At 46.6% G+C, this 14989-nt stretch overlaps 1 protein-coding gene across 1 annotated transcript; it reads left to right on the top strand.

Moving 5' to 3' along the window:
• Nucleotides 1-3132: 3132 nt before the first annotated feature.
• On the top strand, nt 3133-5770 carry LOC139833966 (uncharacterized). Its single transcript, XM_071824345.1, has 10 exons — nt 3133-3171; nt 3258-3392; nt 3475-3705; nt 3797-4436; nt 4515-4729; nt 4821-5018; nt 5103-5231; nt 5308-5423; nt 5498-5573; nt 5654-5770. Exons 1-10 carry the CDS (start codon nt 3133-3135, stop codon nt 5768-5770), a joined length of 1896 nt encoding a protein of 631 aa, XP_071680446.1.
• The last annotated feature ends 9219 nt before the right edge of the window (nt 5771-14989 follow it).

Below are 14989 nucleotides of genomic sequence, written 5' to 3'. Positions count from 1 at the left end.
TCCAGCGTCTCGCGGTTTGGCAGGAGACGTCGAAATATCCGTTGGGCTCTGGCTCGCGCGTCCACGCATGCCATCGTCGAACGAGCCCGTCTAGGCCTGCCATGCATGCGCAGCGATCCACCACGTTGCGTGTGTTGCCATGCATGCGAGGTGCTCGCCTCGTGCATGCGCTCATTGCAGTCGTCGCTCCATCGCAGAAACCCTGAAACGCTGAGACGCGGAGTGCAGATGTGTCGCATGGTAGTGGTAACAGCTCCACGCGCGGGCGTGTCGGTCGGTCGGGTTTTTCCGTCATGCTAAAAAATGTAGGGTTCACACGCGCAGTTCTGTATCCACGCGCCGAATTAATTGACACACTAAAAACCGTGCGCCGCTTTGGATGCCGTCCTGCTTTTCAATGTGCAGTTAGTGGATAAGGAAACCAGCTCACAAGCCCCCTCACCTCACCCATCCACGCGACCATGCCTATTTAAAGCCACCATTGTGCTCACTCTTCCTCACACTCATCTCAAGGGGATCGCCACAATGCAGTTCAACGGCCCTACGTTCCGCCGCCCTGCAACCGTGCCGGAGAGACAGTACCCGGCCGGAGTCGTCTGCGACAACCAGCTGCGCGTGTGGGCCATATCGAGGTGGAGGGACCCAACGGAGCTAGCTTCAGTCTTCCTCTCTGCCGGCTACCGCCACCTCCCTCCGGGCTCGCCACGCATGTTCGAGCTTGAGGAGTACTACGATGGCAACACCAGCCACGTCATCGGCCTCTTCGTAACTTTCGCCAACAGGTTCGACGCTCACCGTCTGCTCGGGCAGGTGTTTTGGTGCGGGTGCGAGTTCATCGCATTCACCAACTACAACATCTTCACCAACTTCTACGCCATCTTCCCCAACCCGGGCAACATGCACTGCCTCCCCTACATCATGCCGGAGGACGACGAGTGATCCTTACAAGGAGGAGCCAAGGAGGATGATATGACGGCGTTGTCACTCTTGTTTTTGTAGTTTTTATGTGTTTTATTATCTAAGTCTTGTAAGGCAGCTATCGTGTCCCTGTCGTGCTAGTGGATGTGTTTTGTAAACATGCATGATCCTGTTAAGTAATGATGAACTGTGTTGGCCAGTTAATCGCAGAAAAATGCATGGTTAATCATGTGATCCACAAACTAAGTAAAAAACAAACAATGCAGTACAAATTTGTAGCAATATATCTTGCTGAGAGTACACTACTTCTAAATCCTTTATTTCATATTACAAATTTAGTTCTTATAACCCAAGAGTACAATTACAATACCCAGAAGAATCGCTATAATCTGAAGCATTGACACAATTTCGTTCAGCTTCATTACAATTATTTTCTTCAGGTGCTTCATGTCCTTGTTTAGTGCATCTTGCTTCTGTAGTTCTCCATCTCCTCCGTTTTCTTCAACCACTTCTCCTTCTAGGGGAATCAGCATAGGTGAGTTTGGTGGAACAATACCCTTCTTCACGAGCAGATCTGCGTACTTTTCAATCCAATACCAGAAGTTGCATCCTCCTCTAACCGGCTAGAAATAACGAACATTAATCATACTTACAATTTTGGCATAAGTCCTGATGACAATAGACGGATATTGAATAACATTAAAAACATCTTACATTGTGATTATTGCACCTGACGAAATCGCCGGCGTTGGACGTTGTGGAGGCTGTTTTCCTCTCCACGACGCGCCACCGGCAGCTCGTGCACTTGATCATAGGGAGAGGACCATAACTTGGGTGCCGGATTATAGTGGCCGAGCTCGAGGAAGACATGACTTTGCCGGCGGCACGACGTTCGATCTAGAGTAGATGAAGTCGTAGGTAGAGGCGTTGAAGGGGAATTGTAGCTAGGGTTTCTACCTTGCTCTCGTTCTTAATAAAGCGTCCTTTACTTCTGGGCCTGGGCCGCACGGCTAATCTAATGGCCCATCTGTTAATGGTCAACGCACCGCGCGCGCAATTACCCCACGTCCTTCGTGCGATGAAGGAAACTACCATAACTTGACGCACGATAATCACGAAGATTGGCAGGGTAAGCTCGTCTTCCACATTTTTTAGGCGCCAGCACTCTCGCCCAACGCCGCCGCCATCCGTGAGATCTGACTACCGCCGCCTCCCTCCCCATCCCTTATCGGCGAGAAAGCCTCCTCTAGCTGCTCACAAGACATGCAAACATCGAGGTATTGCCTTGCCTTATTGCTTGTATGCAGTACGTGTTCTTTGTTTGGGATGTTTCTGTACGTATGATATCCTTATAGCTTTTGTGATTATGGTGAGATCATAGGCAGTAATCGATGTCAATATAATTGTTCTTTGAATTTTAGATCTTAACACTTTAGTGGAAATTTTTGTTCAACGCAAATCATCGCTTTGATAAAGATAGCGGATAGAATTATGATCTAAGAAAAAATATCCGGCCCTTTCATACGTAACATAAATATGACTTTAGAAATTATGTTGCATGGCATTATACTTGCACACAAATTTTGACATTTATCTACTCATTTTTATGAACAGTAAGTTGAAAATTGGTGTGTGCGATGTGGTTCATTGGGTGGGCTTTGTAACAAGAATGACACAAGCTCAGCGATGTAAACTCGCTGAAGCTGATTTACAAAGCTTGATTCACATGAAGAGTATAAGTCCACGATCGTCTATACTTAGACTCATGTTTAAGGCATTTGACGTAGAGTCAGAAACATTCAACTTGCAAAAAGATCAACCCTCGATTACTATAAAAGGAGTCGATGTGGAGGAAATTTTTGGTCTCAAGGACAAAGCAGCAGATGGGCTGGATATTGACACCATCCTTTATGAGGATGGGGAATATGCAGAAAATGATATACCATCTCGTTTTCTGAACAAGTCCACCGGCAGCCGAGTATTGATGGATTGATCTCGGACGCAATCAAGAGCGGATTAGCCGACGATGACTTCCTTCGAAGAGCTGTTCTTGTGGCCCTTGGTACAGTTCTTGCACCACAGTCCAGCTCAACAGTTCCGTTGGAGTATTGGACAATTGTTAAGTACGTGTCACGATTGAAGAAAATGAACTTCAATGGTTTCACACGTTCTTATTTAATTAACAATATAAAGAAACTGCGAAGTGAACATGAGATGGTGCAATGGCCCCGCGGCAACCTAGCCCTGCTTCAGGTATATTTCTCCTCACCACGTCCATTCTCTTAAAAAAAAATCCAACAATGTATAAAGGTGTTTAACTGTTGTGCCAACATATGCAGTATATTTACTATGAAAAAGTGCACCCAACTGGTTCACAATTGACGTCATCAAAGCCGTTGATGAGGAACTGGACAGAAGAAGAGGCGAGTAAGAGAGACAACATTGAATACCAACATGGACGAGGAACAGGCTTGGTAAGTTTTCTCTTACTCATGTACTATTATCTTCATCATTTCATGTGGACTTACATCATCACTTCATGTGCATTCCTTCTAGATTGACGACGACATATCTGCTAACCACAGAAGGGAGGTGATCCACACACCTGACGTTCCTCCAAGATCAAAGAGGAAGCAAAGTAAAAGAGCTAAAGCTTCAGGTTCTAGCATGAAAACGCCAGGTTCAAGAATGGAGGTCATGGTTGAGCAGATTCTGATTAAACTGACCAATCACATAGACACATCACTAAGCAAACATATGGACAAAGTTGTAGACGTATCTGCTCAGGTGACATGGACTATTTTTTGTATGCTTCTATCTGCTGAAATGCATCTCTACACAGCATGACATTAATTACCTTCTGAATTTTGTTCTGCAGAAAGTCCTAAAAATGCTTAACGCGAAAGGAGTTGCGTACAGGGCAGGCAAGGCTGACATGTCTGATGACGAAGATCAGGAGGTGGAAGACAAAAAAGAAGGAGCGGCCTCCACACCTAGCCATGGCGTCCTTCCGCCTAAAGATTTCATGGACTTTGACGACATCAAGTCAGACGGCACTGCATCATTTTTGAATTCAGTTAAGGATCAACATGACGATGAATTGGAAGATGCAAGTAAGAAGAGTGAGCCGATGGATGATTCGAACTTCGTGACACCCACCCACAAGAAGAAGACTGCTAATGCTGGGTACACGACACCAGCGCCTAAGCACGGAGACACCCCTGAAGTACCCATAATCATCGACGACAAGGCTACACCTGAATCGTCCTGCTCGGCAACTATTGATTTAACTCTTCCAGATGCATTAGAAGAATTTGATAGCTTGAACACGATCTGTCGGAAAGCGATAGAAAGTGGGAAGAAGGAGGAGAAAAAAGATGATGTATGTGGCAAAAAGGAGGAGAAAAAGGAAGATGTCTCTGGGAAGCGCAAACGCAAAGCTCCTCGCAAATTAAGTTCCCCAAGCATTGTGATGACCGAGAACTGTCCTAAACGGTTTCCACGCGCAGTCAGAAAAGGTATATTTTCTGAAATATTTTGCACTATATCAAGGAATCTTGTTCACATAATTAACTATATATGGTTGTTGTCGATAGGTCCTGATGCTTTGTTCAACAACGAATATGCCACGGACGGATCAAATCCGCTGACACCGGAGATAATTGACGCGGCTGCCGAGTATATTCGGATAATATGCAAATCTACAAAAAAAAACCAAAGAAGTAAGACTGTGTACGAGAATGAAGACGGGGCTGTGGCGAGGGCTGATTTTCTTAAACCTATCCTTGACCGTGGATGGCTGTGCGGCACTGTAAGTCCAACAACCGATGTCATCCTTCTATTTCTCCTAGGCTTGAATATATATGTGCTCTGGAGTGATCATCTGTTTGAATTATATGCAGGTCATTGAGTGTTACTTGGCTGAGCTGAGATTAAAATTGAAGGATAGGACAATATGCCCTGCATGGAGGGCAAATTCTATAGTCGAAAATCGACCGAGAAGGCAGCGATGGAAAAAGAAAAACCTTGACACGACGGATATTGCAGAAATGTCAAGTTGCTACGAAAGATGCGAGCTGGAATATTTTGGCACTAACAAGGTAATGATTGCTTGTACATTATTAAGTGAGAGGTTTCAAAATTAACTATTAATGCATTAATTATTAACTATGTATTTTTGGTAGGCTTATTTCTCGGTTAACATTTCCAAATGCCACTGGGTCACCGTCGTCATGCACAGTGACAAGAAGGAATTTCAGGTGCTAGACTCGTTATGGCGCCTTGAGCAGAGCAAGGATTTTGTGGAAAAGCTGGTATGACTTTTGATCACGGAATGTAAGACCACCTTTTGGTACTCAGTGCACTGTACTTAAATTTTATGCTTCACAGAGAGAAGAAATCTTGAAGGACGTCGAGTTTGCGAACAATGAGATATCAACAAAGAAGTATCCAGACGTTTCGAAATGGGAAATTAAAAGATACCCAATACCTATGCAAAGTGATACGTGAGTCCACCGTTAATCTTACGCCATTACTATTGATGCCTATTGCAGATAGTTTACCTCTGATCTATATGCAGGAACTCATGTGGACTGTTCCTGTTAGCATGTATGGAGCACTGGGATGGAGATAAACTAACGGCCGAATTTTCGCAGGTTACCTCTTATCTATAGTATCTTTGTTACACACATGTTTATCTCTCCCGGTAATCTAAACTACATAATAATTGTTGCAGGAAACGATAAACAAGAACAGGAATATGACTGCCGCCAAAATTATAATGGCAGAATCAAACATGCACGAGAAGGCGAAGAAGGATGTCCTTGACATCACGGCGAAAGCACGTGCGTAAAAAACATTATCAGATATTATTTCCACTAGTTGTAATGCTAGGGTGGATTTGTGTCCGGAAGGTCTCATAGACCTGTAGAACTTTTTTACTCTGGGTGTTGAACTTATTTGGGGTTGATGTTATTTGTTCCACAATGAGATAAGTACTTTTTTGCACGATAAAAAGTACAGATAAGTAATTCAACCTTTCGCACGTACATAATTCAAACGAGTAGCACATGACATGACATAGAAAAAGCGGGAAACATAACAAACACATGTTAAAACTAATGAAACTAAACATGACCATCCTCAAGTAGCCCCGGCAGCTTCACCGCCATCGTGAACTTCACTCCTCCTCCTCCTCCTCCTCCTCCACTTCGTCGAAGTTGTAGGGAAGGGTGTGCATCATGTTGCGCGTGGGAAAGTGGCACTCAAAGTTGGTGTAGATGTTGAACGTAGTGAATGCTATGAACTCGCAGCCGCACCAAAAGACTTTGCCGAGGAGCTCGTACGCGTCGTAGCGGTTGGTGAAGGTGACCGTGAGGAACAAGAGGAAGGCGCGCGTGTGGTCACGGGCCTCGTCGAGGCGAAACATCACCGGCGCGTCCGAAGGGAGGTGGGCAAATCCGGCGGTGAGGAACGCGCGGGCGAGCTCGACCGGTCCCCTCCACCTGGAGATGGCCCACACGCGGAGTGTGTTCTCCACGACGACGCCCGCCGGGTAGCGTCGCTCGGGCACGGTAGGAGGCCGACGGAAGACCGGTGCGTTGAACTGCATCCTACCGGTGCGTTGCAAGGTCTTGGGTGGGGATTAGCTTCAAGTGGAGAATATATGGATTGTGTGTCGCGCCGAGTGGAGAGGGAAAGAGGGGGTATAAATAGGGCGCCAAATCGATCAATTACAATGAAACGTCGCGCGTGTGTGTATCCGTGTCAATGCGGTGCGCCTGATTCAGTCTTCCTTTATTGCTCTGAATCGTCGACCATAAATGGCTCTGAATCGTCGTCTGCCTCGCTGAGCGCTCGAGTTGGTGCGGCGCATGCATGGCGAAGTCTGCGACGGACAAAACCGTGCAACGGTCCGAACCACGTCTCCTCCCTAGACTAATCATACTGCGGAGTGAGCCTCTCGCGGATCGCCGTCGCTCAGCAGATCGCAGCCGTGCACGGCCTCCATAAAACGGCGTAGAGCTAGGTATTGTAGGGCCCGCTCGGAGTCGCTTCGACCGCCACGTGAGAATGGCCATTCCTCGGCTCCCGAGCGGCTGCCGCCCACCTCTGCCAATGAAGTTATTGGCGACGCCACGCGTGCCCATCAGCCGCCGCCCACCTCTGCCAATGAAGCTATTGGCGACGCCACGCGTGCCCATCAGCCGCCGCCCACCTCTGCCAATGAATTTATTGGCGACGCCACGCGTGCACAGCGGCCGCCGCCGACCACGGTTGCCTGGGGCATTATATAGCGGCGCTCGTTCGGCTGCCTCATCTACTCCCGCACAAACCCTAGCCGCCGCACAACCTGCACCGTAGCGCAGCCCACCCACAAGCCCGCGAAGGAATCCATGGCTGGTTTTGGTGGGCGGCGAGGCGGTCGAGGCCGTCGAGGCCGAGGGCGCGGTCGCCGTGCTGGAGCAGCATCACCCAGCCGCTCGTCGTCGCCAGCGCCGTCATTGTCTTCGGAGGAGGCGACGTGCTTCGAATTCATCCTACGCATCGACCAGGACCCTCTCGGCATCAAGCGGCTTCCGGACAAGTTCGCCGAGTTCGTCGATGGCGTCGAGCCGGCAGAGTTGCAGCTACGGGAGGCGAGCTGCAACTTTCGTCGATGGCGTGTCGAGGTATTGTTCGACGGCCAGGGCAAGATGTACCTGCACACCGGGTGGGACAAGTTCGCCCGCTACCTCGATCTCGAACCCGGCTGCCAGCTTATCTTCTGCTACGACGGGGATGGCGACATGGTCGTCAAAGTGTTCGACGGCACATCCTGCCGGAGATACTACCACATCAGCGAGTCAAGCTCGAGCACCGACAGTTAGATATTTTCGAGTGTTCTTTCTTTGCAGCGAAAATGGCCACCGGCCAATAGAACCACTAGTGTACGTTTCCAGTCTGGGTGCCTGGGAGTGTTCTTTCTTGGCAGCGAACACAGGAAACACCCGAGGACGACACTAGTTAGGTTTCCTCATTTTTCAATGTTCTAATCTTGTTTTAAACTATGTAATGGTTTGTGTAATGTTCGTATCTGTGTTTAAATGAAAAAGAGAAAAAAAATTAGGTAAAAGTTATTGGTTTCCAAAATTTGTGAAGTTTTTTATTTATTTCAATTTTTGTGATAGTAAACCTATAAATTTCTGTTAAATTCAAAGTAAAAAAAAGTTGTGAGATAAAGCCATGGCCCATGAGTTCCCTCCCCGCGTGCATTGGCCCGTTACATGTCTGACAGCCTAGTTTTTTAATTTTTCTTTAAATCTGCAGCACATCCGGTTAAATTCAAAAAATTCAAAAAAGTTTTAACCAACGGATTATGTTCACAAAAACGTGTGACATATTGGGTAAAAAAATTGGATTTTTTTTGGAAGGTCGAAAAATCGACTAGCTTAGAAAAACTGGTTTGATGTAACCCAAACGGTTCCGTTTCTAAAAATGTGGATTTTTCGACCTTCGAGAAACGCTCCAGAAATATTTGCACACACTCTGATATCCATCTTAAGACGAATTGTTAAGTTTTTTTCATTTTTTGAATTTCTGTGAAAATAAACTATTAAATTTCAGTTAAATTCGAGTTGGGAAAAAACAGAAGAAAACTAGAGAACCCTGCTGGATGGGCCATGAGTATACCTTCCCCGCGTCCATGCTCCACGTTAATGGGCTTAGTTCAAACCGCGTTACATGTCTGACGGCCTAACTGAAAAGTTTTTTAGTTTTGATTTGAATAAATCAGCACCACATGTGGTTAAATTCAAAAAATTCAAAAAAAGTTTTAACCAACGGATTATGTTCACAAAAACGTGTGACATATTAGGTAAAAAACTGGATTTTTTTTCAAAGGTCGAAAAATCGACTAGCTTAGAAAAAGTGGTTTGATGTAACCCAAACGTTTCCGTTTCTAAAACTGTGGATTTTTCGACCTTCGAGAAACGCTCCAGAAATTTTTGCACACACTCTGATATCCATCCTAAGACGAAGTGTTAAGTTTTTTCATTTTTTGAATTTCTATGAAAATAAACTATTAAATTTCAGTTAAATTCGAGTTGGGAAAAAAACAGAAGAAAACTAGAGAACCCTGCTGGATGGGCCATGAGTATTGCTTCCCCGCGTCCATGCTCCACGTTAATGGGCTTAGTTCAAACCGCGTTACATGTCTGACGGCCTAACTGAAAAGTTTTTTAGTTTTGATTTGAATAAATCAGCACCACATCTTGTTAAATTCAAAAAATTCAGAAAAAGTTTTAACCAACGGATTATGTTCACAAAAACGTGTGACATATTGGGTAAAAAAAACTGGATTTTTTTTCAAAGGTCGAAAAATCGACTAGCTTAGAAAAAGTGGTTTGATGTAACCCAAACGGTTCCATTTCTAAGAATGTGGATTTTTCGACCTTCGAGAAACGCTCCAGAATTTTTTGCACACACTCTCGTATCCATTCTAAGACGAACTGTGAAGGTTTTTTCATTTTTTGAATTTCTGTAAAAATAAACTACTAAATTTCAGTTAAATTCGAATTGGAAAAAAGAGAAGAAACTAGAGAACCCAGCTGGATGGGCCATGAGTGTTCCCTACCCACCGCTCCATCGCCTCCCTAAGGACTATAAAAAGGGCCGCCTCTCATCGTCCCTTTCACATACAAACCCTAGAGGCTCTCTCCCCAACCCTTGCCGCCACCGTCTCAACAAGAGTTGACGCCATGGCTGGGAGAGGCGGAGGCCGACGTGGTCGTGGCCGTGGCCGCGGCAGAGCTGCACGCTCGCCGTCGCACGCCACACACCGTCGGCTTCATCGCCGGAGATGGACGTGGAGGGGCCCGTGCTGTTCGAGTTCGTCCTCGTACTCAAGGGCGACCCACGCGGCATCCAGAGACTTCCTGACCCCTTCGCCGTCTATGTCGCCGGCGACGATCGACCGGGCACGCTGCATCTGCGGGAGGCTTCGTCCGGCTTCTACCGGTGGATCGTCGACATGATATACGACGGGCGCGGCAAGATGTACCTCCACATCGGCTGGGAGAAGTTCGCGCGCCACCACAGACTCGAAGCCGGCTTCATCCTCCTGTTCACCTACTATGGCGACAGGGACTTGAGCGTCAAGGTTTTCGACGAGACGCGCCGCCGCCGGACAACAATGACAACCACGGCGACAAAGACCGACGAGGAGGACGACTGATGAAGAGTGTTGTTTCTTCGCAGCGAATACGTGCACGGAAGTTTCTGGGTGTTCGCCTCATCCTCCCGCTGGATTTTCCAGTTTGGGTGACTGGGGATTGTTAGCAGTGAACACAGGAAACCTTGGATGCACGGTCTAGTTAGGTTTAGTTTTTTTGCAAAATTTTATATTTGTGTCCACCATGGTTCAAAATATGTATTAGTTTATGGAAAACCATGTCCCAATTATGTATTAGTTTGTGGAAAACCATGTCCCAATTATGTATTAGTTTGTGAAAATTGAAATGAAAATACCAAAAAAAAGTATTTTAAAGGTTTCGTGTGTTCACACGAAACCTTCGATGCCAAATCAAGTGGATGGATGTGGATGTGGATGTGGATGGGGTTGCCAGGGTGAGTCCAACTGAGTGCATGGTTATTTCATGTGAGAAACCTAGGAGACTTAACACGGAATGGTGCATGGTCTATTTAGTCAACGTCGAAATAATCACAAGTACACAAATATGTGACTATTTTTTACCTCAAACTCATATGTGACTATTTTTTACTCCTTTCTTACCTGTACCTTCTATGGTAATCAAACTTGTTGATTTTAGATAACATCTCTACGTGGCAATGACTTTGTTATCGAGGGATCGAACAAGTTTGGCTACGGAGACGAGCGATCTATGTGAAAAACAATCTATGCATGAGAATAACAAACAAGGCATTCATGCATAACAGTTATAACTAGCATTTATCTAGATAAAAGAGTAACAGTTATAACTAGCATTTATCTAAACAAGGCATTCATGCTTAAAAGTTATAACTAGCATTTATCTAAACAAGGCATTCATGCATAACTGTCATAACTAGCATTTATCTAAGGCGCCTTTATCTAAACAAGCAGGCATTCATGCATAACAGTCATAACTAGCATTTATCTAAACAAGCAGGCATTCATGCATAACACTGGAGATATAAGTTCTTAATTAGTACTAAGAAATTCCATAAGTAGAACTTAAGGTTCTACGTACACACATTAAACCTAAAAGTTCTTAGTTATCCATTACAACCAGACAGAAATAAGCTCCAAGGACATAACATATATACGGGGACGAGCATCGGGCTGAGGCATGCATGGTAGGTTCAGATGTTGCGACGCCTCTTGAGGATCCTGCCGGAACGGGGAAGGCGAGGACCCAGCAGAAACCTTGCAAGTGCCTCGTGGTCAGCCTTGCCCTGCCACTCGCGGGCGCTGTTGCGAGTGTCCATAGCATGCATCTCAAGGGAAGCCAGCGCGCCGTCCTTCACCTTGCAGGGACAGAAGGGGCAAGCATGCTTTCCCCTCCGCACTGTCTTCAGAATCCGAGACTCGAATCCCTTGACCTGCCTCTGCACGTAGGACTCAAAGTTGTCCTCGTCGACGTCGTCGTCTGTGTTGTACTGCAAATAAAGGGGCACGTGTGAGGAAGCGGCTAAAGGATGCAGAACATGGTATGGTATTCACAAAGTTCATATCTTCTTAATATTAACTGCTAAATTTAATGAGTAATTCTTACAATTCATACTTGAGGAACATAGAGAGCAAACTTTAACCATGGGAGTTTGGATACACGATTTACAAACTGTTAAAGATAATGTATTTATGCTTTCTATCTTGGTACAAGATTTACATACCGCCAAGAAAGGACTTTCCACACATTCGGCAAACCTGAAGAGTCACTACTAAGCATGAATAATTTCAAAAATAATAGCTTACTAAGAGTTTCTACGACATCCAAAAACAAATCAACTGTAGGTAGGCATTCTTCAACCACCTAAAATTTCTAGGTTTGCAAGTTGTCAAAAGGCAATCCATTTTTGGTTACCTTGTCACATATGTTGCTGATTTTGTTTCCTATAGTACTTTTTTCATGAAGAAAGCAGTAGCTTTCATTTGAACATATCTTTTATTTTTCTTAGTGGAAGTCCAATTACTATTTTTCTGTTATGTTTATAATTTGAGCATAAGTTTGAATTTTCTTAGGACTTTATGTTCTTATGCAAGCGGCAGACATAAAGCAGTAGCTGATATAATAAATATTATTTCTGGTTTGTTTGATACATACATCAGGATGTAAATGATGAGTTTTCCATCTGACATACTCTTTATTTTCCATATGTTGGCATAGAACAATATAGTGTTGATCTACATAAAAAAGCTTTCCCATAATTCACTGAATCTACAGGGAAACGGGGCAAGGACCTGATCCACAATCAAGGTCTGAAATACCAATACTTTTTCCTTGTTTAACACTTGTCAGCACATATGTTTAGTATTTATGTCTGTAAAAATTTAGATGTGCCTTATATTGCTTTTCTACACGGTTCAACACTCTGTTAACTATGTTTTTCTTGTTTAAAAATTCAAATGAGAGGTCTGTATTAAAAAGTGGTTCTCAAGTCGTTTATCATACATTCTTGCGTATCCAAATCATGGTAAACAGCAAACCTTCAGCTCTTGACCCATTTCAATCCCCAACGGCAAATAGGCTCATTTCTATATGAAGAAGCTCCAAACCAACTTAGTATGACTGCAACTTTCATTTATATTAGGCAAGTGGCTTATTTAGTAGTTGTATCTTATTTGTTGTTTGAGAATAATTTAGCTGAATCCACAATAGTTTGAATGATATCGTCTTCTTATAGTGGTACACAGTAATGATTTTAATACAAAGTTTATTGCTTTGGATACAAGATCACAATGGTAGAAGAAGTGCAAGAAAAATGAATGTTTGTTGCTTTGGATACAAGATCACAACGGGCATTCAACTAGTAATATTAACTCGCCAATGTTTGTTGCTTTTAATACAAGATCCACTTATTTCTGGACGGAGGGAGTAGATCTAACTCGCAGGGCTCGATGTACTCGAGGACATAGCTGCGATTACTGGATCGACATAGCATCCACGCGCATCTACTACATCTACTTTGCAGGGGTTACCAGATCTGAGAGGGGAGACATAGATTTACCTCGCAGGGCTGGACGTACTGGCTGGCCTCGTACATGGCGTCGATTTCCTTGTACGCCGCCTCCCTATCGGCAGCGGCGCGAGCAGCAGCAGCAGCCACCGCATCAGCGATGCCGCCCAGATCAGCACCAGCAGCTCCCGCGCCGATGTCCGCCGCCGCACCAGAAGGCGCAGCCACTCCCGCTCCCGCTCCCGCTCCCGCAACCTCTCCCGCGGCCGCCCCCGCAGCCGCAGCCGCAGCCGCTCCCTCTCCGCCCTCCAAACCAGCAGCAGCCGCGGCTAGGTTCATGTCCATTGCCGGATCTGTGCTTCGCCGAAAAAATGGGAGTTTAGGGAGAGAGGCTTCGTTCGCCGAAGAACTAGGGTTAGGGTTTTCTCTCCTCTGCTTTTTGCCGGAAATGGGGATGGTGGGGAGGGGATGCGGCCGACTGGGGATAAAGTAGTGGACTCTTTTGGACTGTGCGCGTGTGCGTGGACCCGTGTGTGGACCCGTGGGCATTGACGGGCGTGTACGCGGAAGGGGCGTGTACGCGGAAGGGGTACGGGCGTGTACGCGGAAGAGGTGTACGGGCGTGTATGTATTCTCGCGGTGATACGCGTACCTCCTCGGGCTAACGGGTCCTACGGGTTTTGGAGCGGGCATTTCTATACCCGAATCGAAGTTGAAAAGACGATCCTGCCCCTCGCCGCGGAGTAATCTGGGTCGTCCTTGTGTTCCGCTCAACATACATGTTCGACGTTGGGGGTCTATGGAAGCACACGCCTTTCTTTTATCCTTCGAAATCTCCATCTTCGGGCTGGGGGCAGTCGGCTCGTGCCGGCTGCCGCCAGTCTTACTTTAGAGCTTCGAAATCTCCATCTTCGGGCTGGGGACGGTCGGTTCTTGTCGGCTGCCGCCAGTCTTACTTTAGGACTTCGAAAATTCGCATTTTTCAGCTTATTTCGGCTTCGATGATTTCTGACTTGCTTCTTCTTGCAGCGGCCTTCCCGGAAACGCAGGATGCAGCGTTAGCGGCCGTTGGCGTTGCGCGTGAGTCCAGGAGGCGGGCGACTGGCGAGGGTAGCTCGGAGTACTTCACCATGGAGGACTATATGGCGTCCATGGCTGCCCGCGTCAAGCCCATCACCAAGCTTGGCTGGGAGCTCCGGAAGGCGGCTGAGGAGCTGGTCCCGATGCTGTGGCCCACGGAGGCGGTGCCACAAGATATCTCCAACCTCACCTCCTTGATGGAGCAGGCGCCGGAACGCTTCCTCGACTGGAAGGATTCGGCCACGCGCGCTGGAGCCGACATGGCGCTGTCCTTTGTCCTCTCTTGGTACAACGAGGTGGACCTTGGGCAGCTCGAGTACCGGCGAGCCGACGTGGAGGGCAAGCTCCCGGCCGAATACAAGGCTGCCCGGCTTGCGCGAGCCAGCGCCATCGCCGAATTCGTCGACAAGAGCCTCTTCATCGCGGACCCGGACCCTCAATCTGATGAGGAGTACGAGATGGAAGATGAGGAGGCGGAAGACGCGCCTGGGGACGACCCGGCAGCCGGCCCCTCTGATGCCCCTCCGGCTGGTCCTTGATTTACCTGTCTTTCAGTTGTTGCTTTTGCCAAGACAATTTATTAAATCCCCGGGATGCCGGGTGCATATGTATGGATATTATTATCTCTTTTATTAGGTCACATTTTAATGTGTTTGTTAATCATTTGTGTGCCGACTTGCTTTCTTTCGACTTGTTCGCTTTTTCCCGTCCGTCCCACTCTTTGGCTTTGCTCTTGCCGGTCGTACGTCCGACTTGCGATCCGTCGCCAGATCAAGAGCGGGCCGCTGGGTGAGGCCGATAGTATTTCAGTCGAACGAGCCGAATTCGGCAATTC

The sequence above is a fragment of the Lolium perenne genome, chromosome 7 (assembly GCF_019359855.2).
Source record: "Lolium perenne isolate Kyuss_39 chromosome 7, Kyuss_2.0, whole genome shotgun sequence".
Taxonomy (NCBI): Eukaryota; Viridiplantae; Streptophyta; class Magnoliopsida; order Poales; family Poaceae; genus Lolium; species Lolium perenne.
The sequence above is the reverse complement of the archived record's forward strand: the minus strand, read 5'-3'. Positions and strand labels throughout refer to the sequence as shown.

Bases quoted from the DNA above. Each gene is read 5' to 3' on its own strand.
- LOC139833966 (XM_071824345.1), top strand. From the start codon at position 3,133: ATGGTGCAATGGCCCCGCGGCAACCTAGCCCTGCTTCAG. The intron at 5,232-5,307 runs GTATGACTTTTG...TATGCTTCACAG, and splicing joins AGGATTTTGTGGAAAAGCTG to AGAGAAGAAATCTTGAAGGA. The intron at 5,574-5,653 runs GTTACCTCTTAT...TAATTGTTGCAG, and splicing joins TAACGGCCGAATTTTCGCAG to GAAACGATAAACAAGAACAG.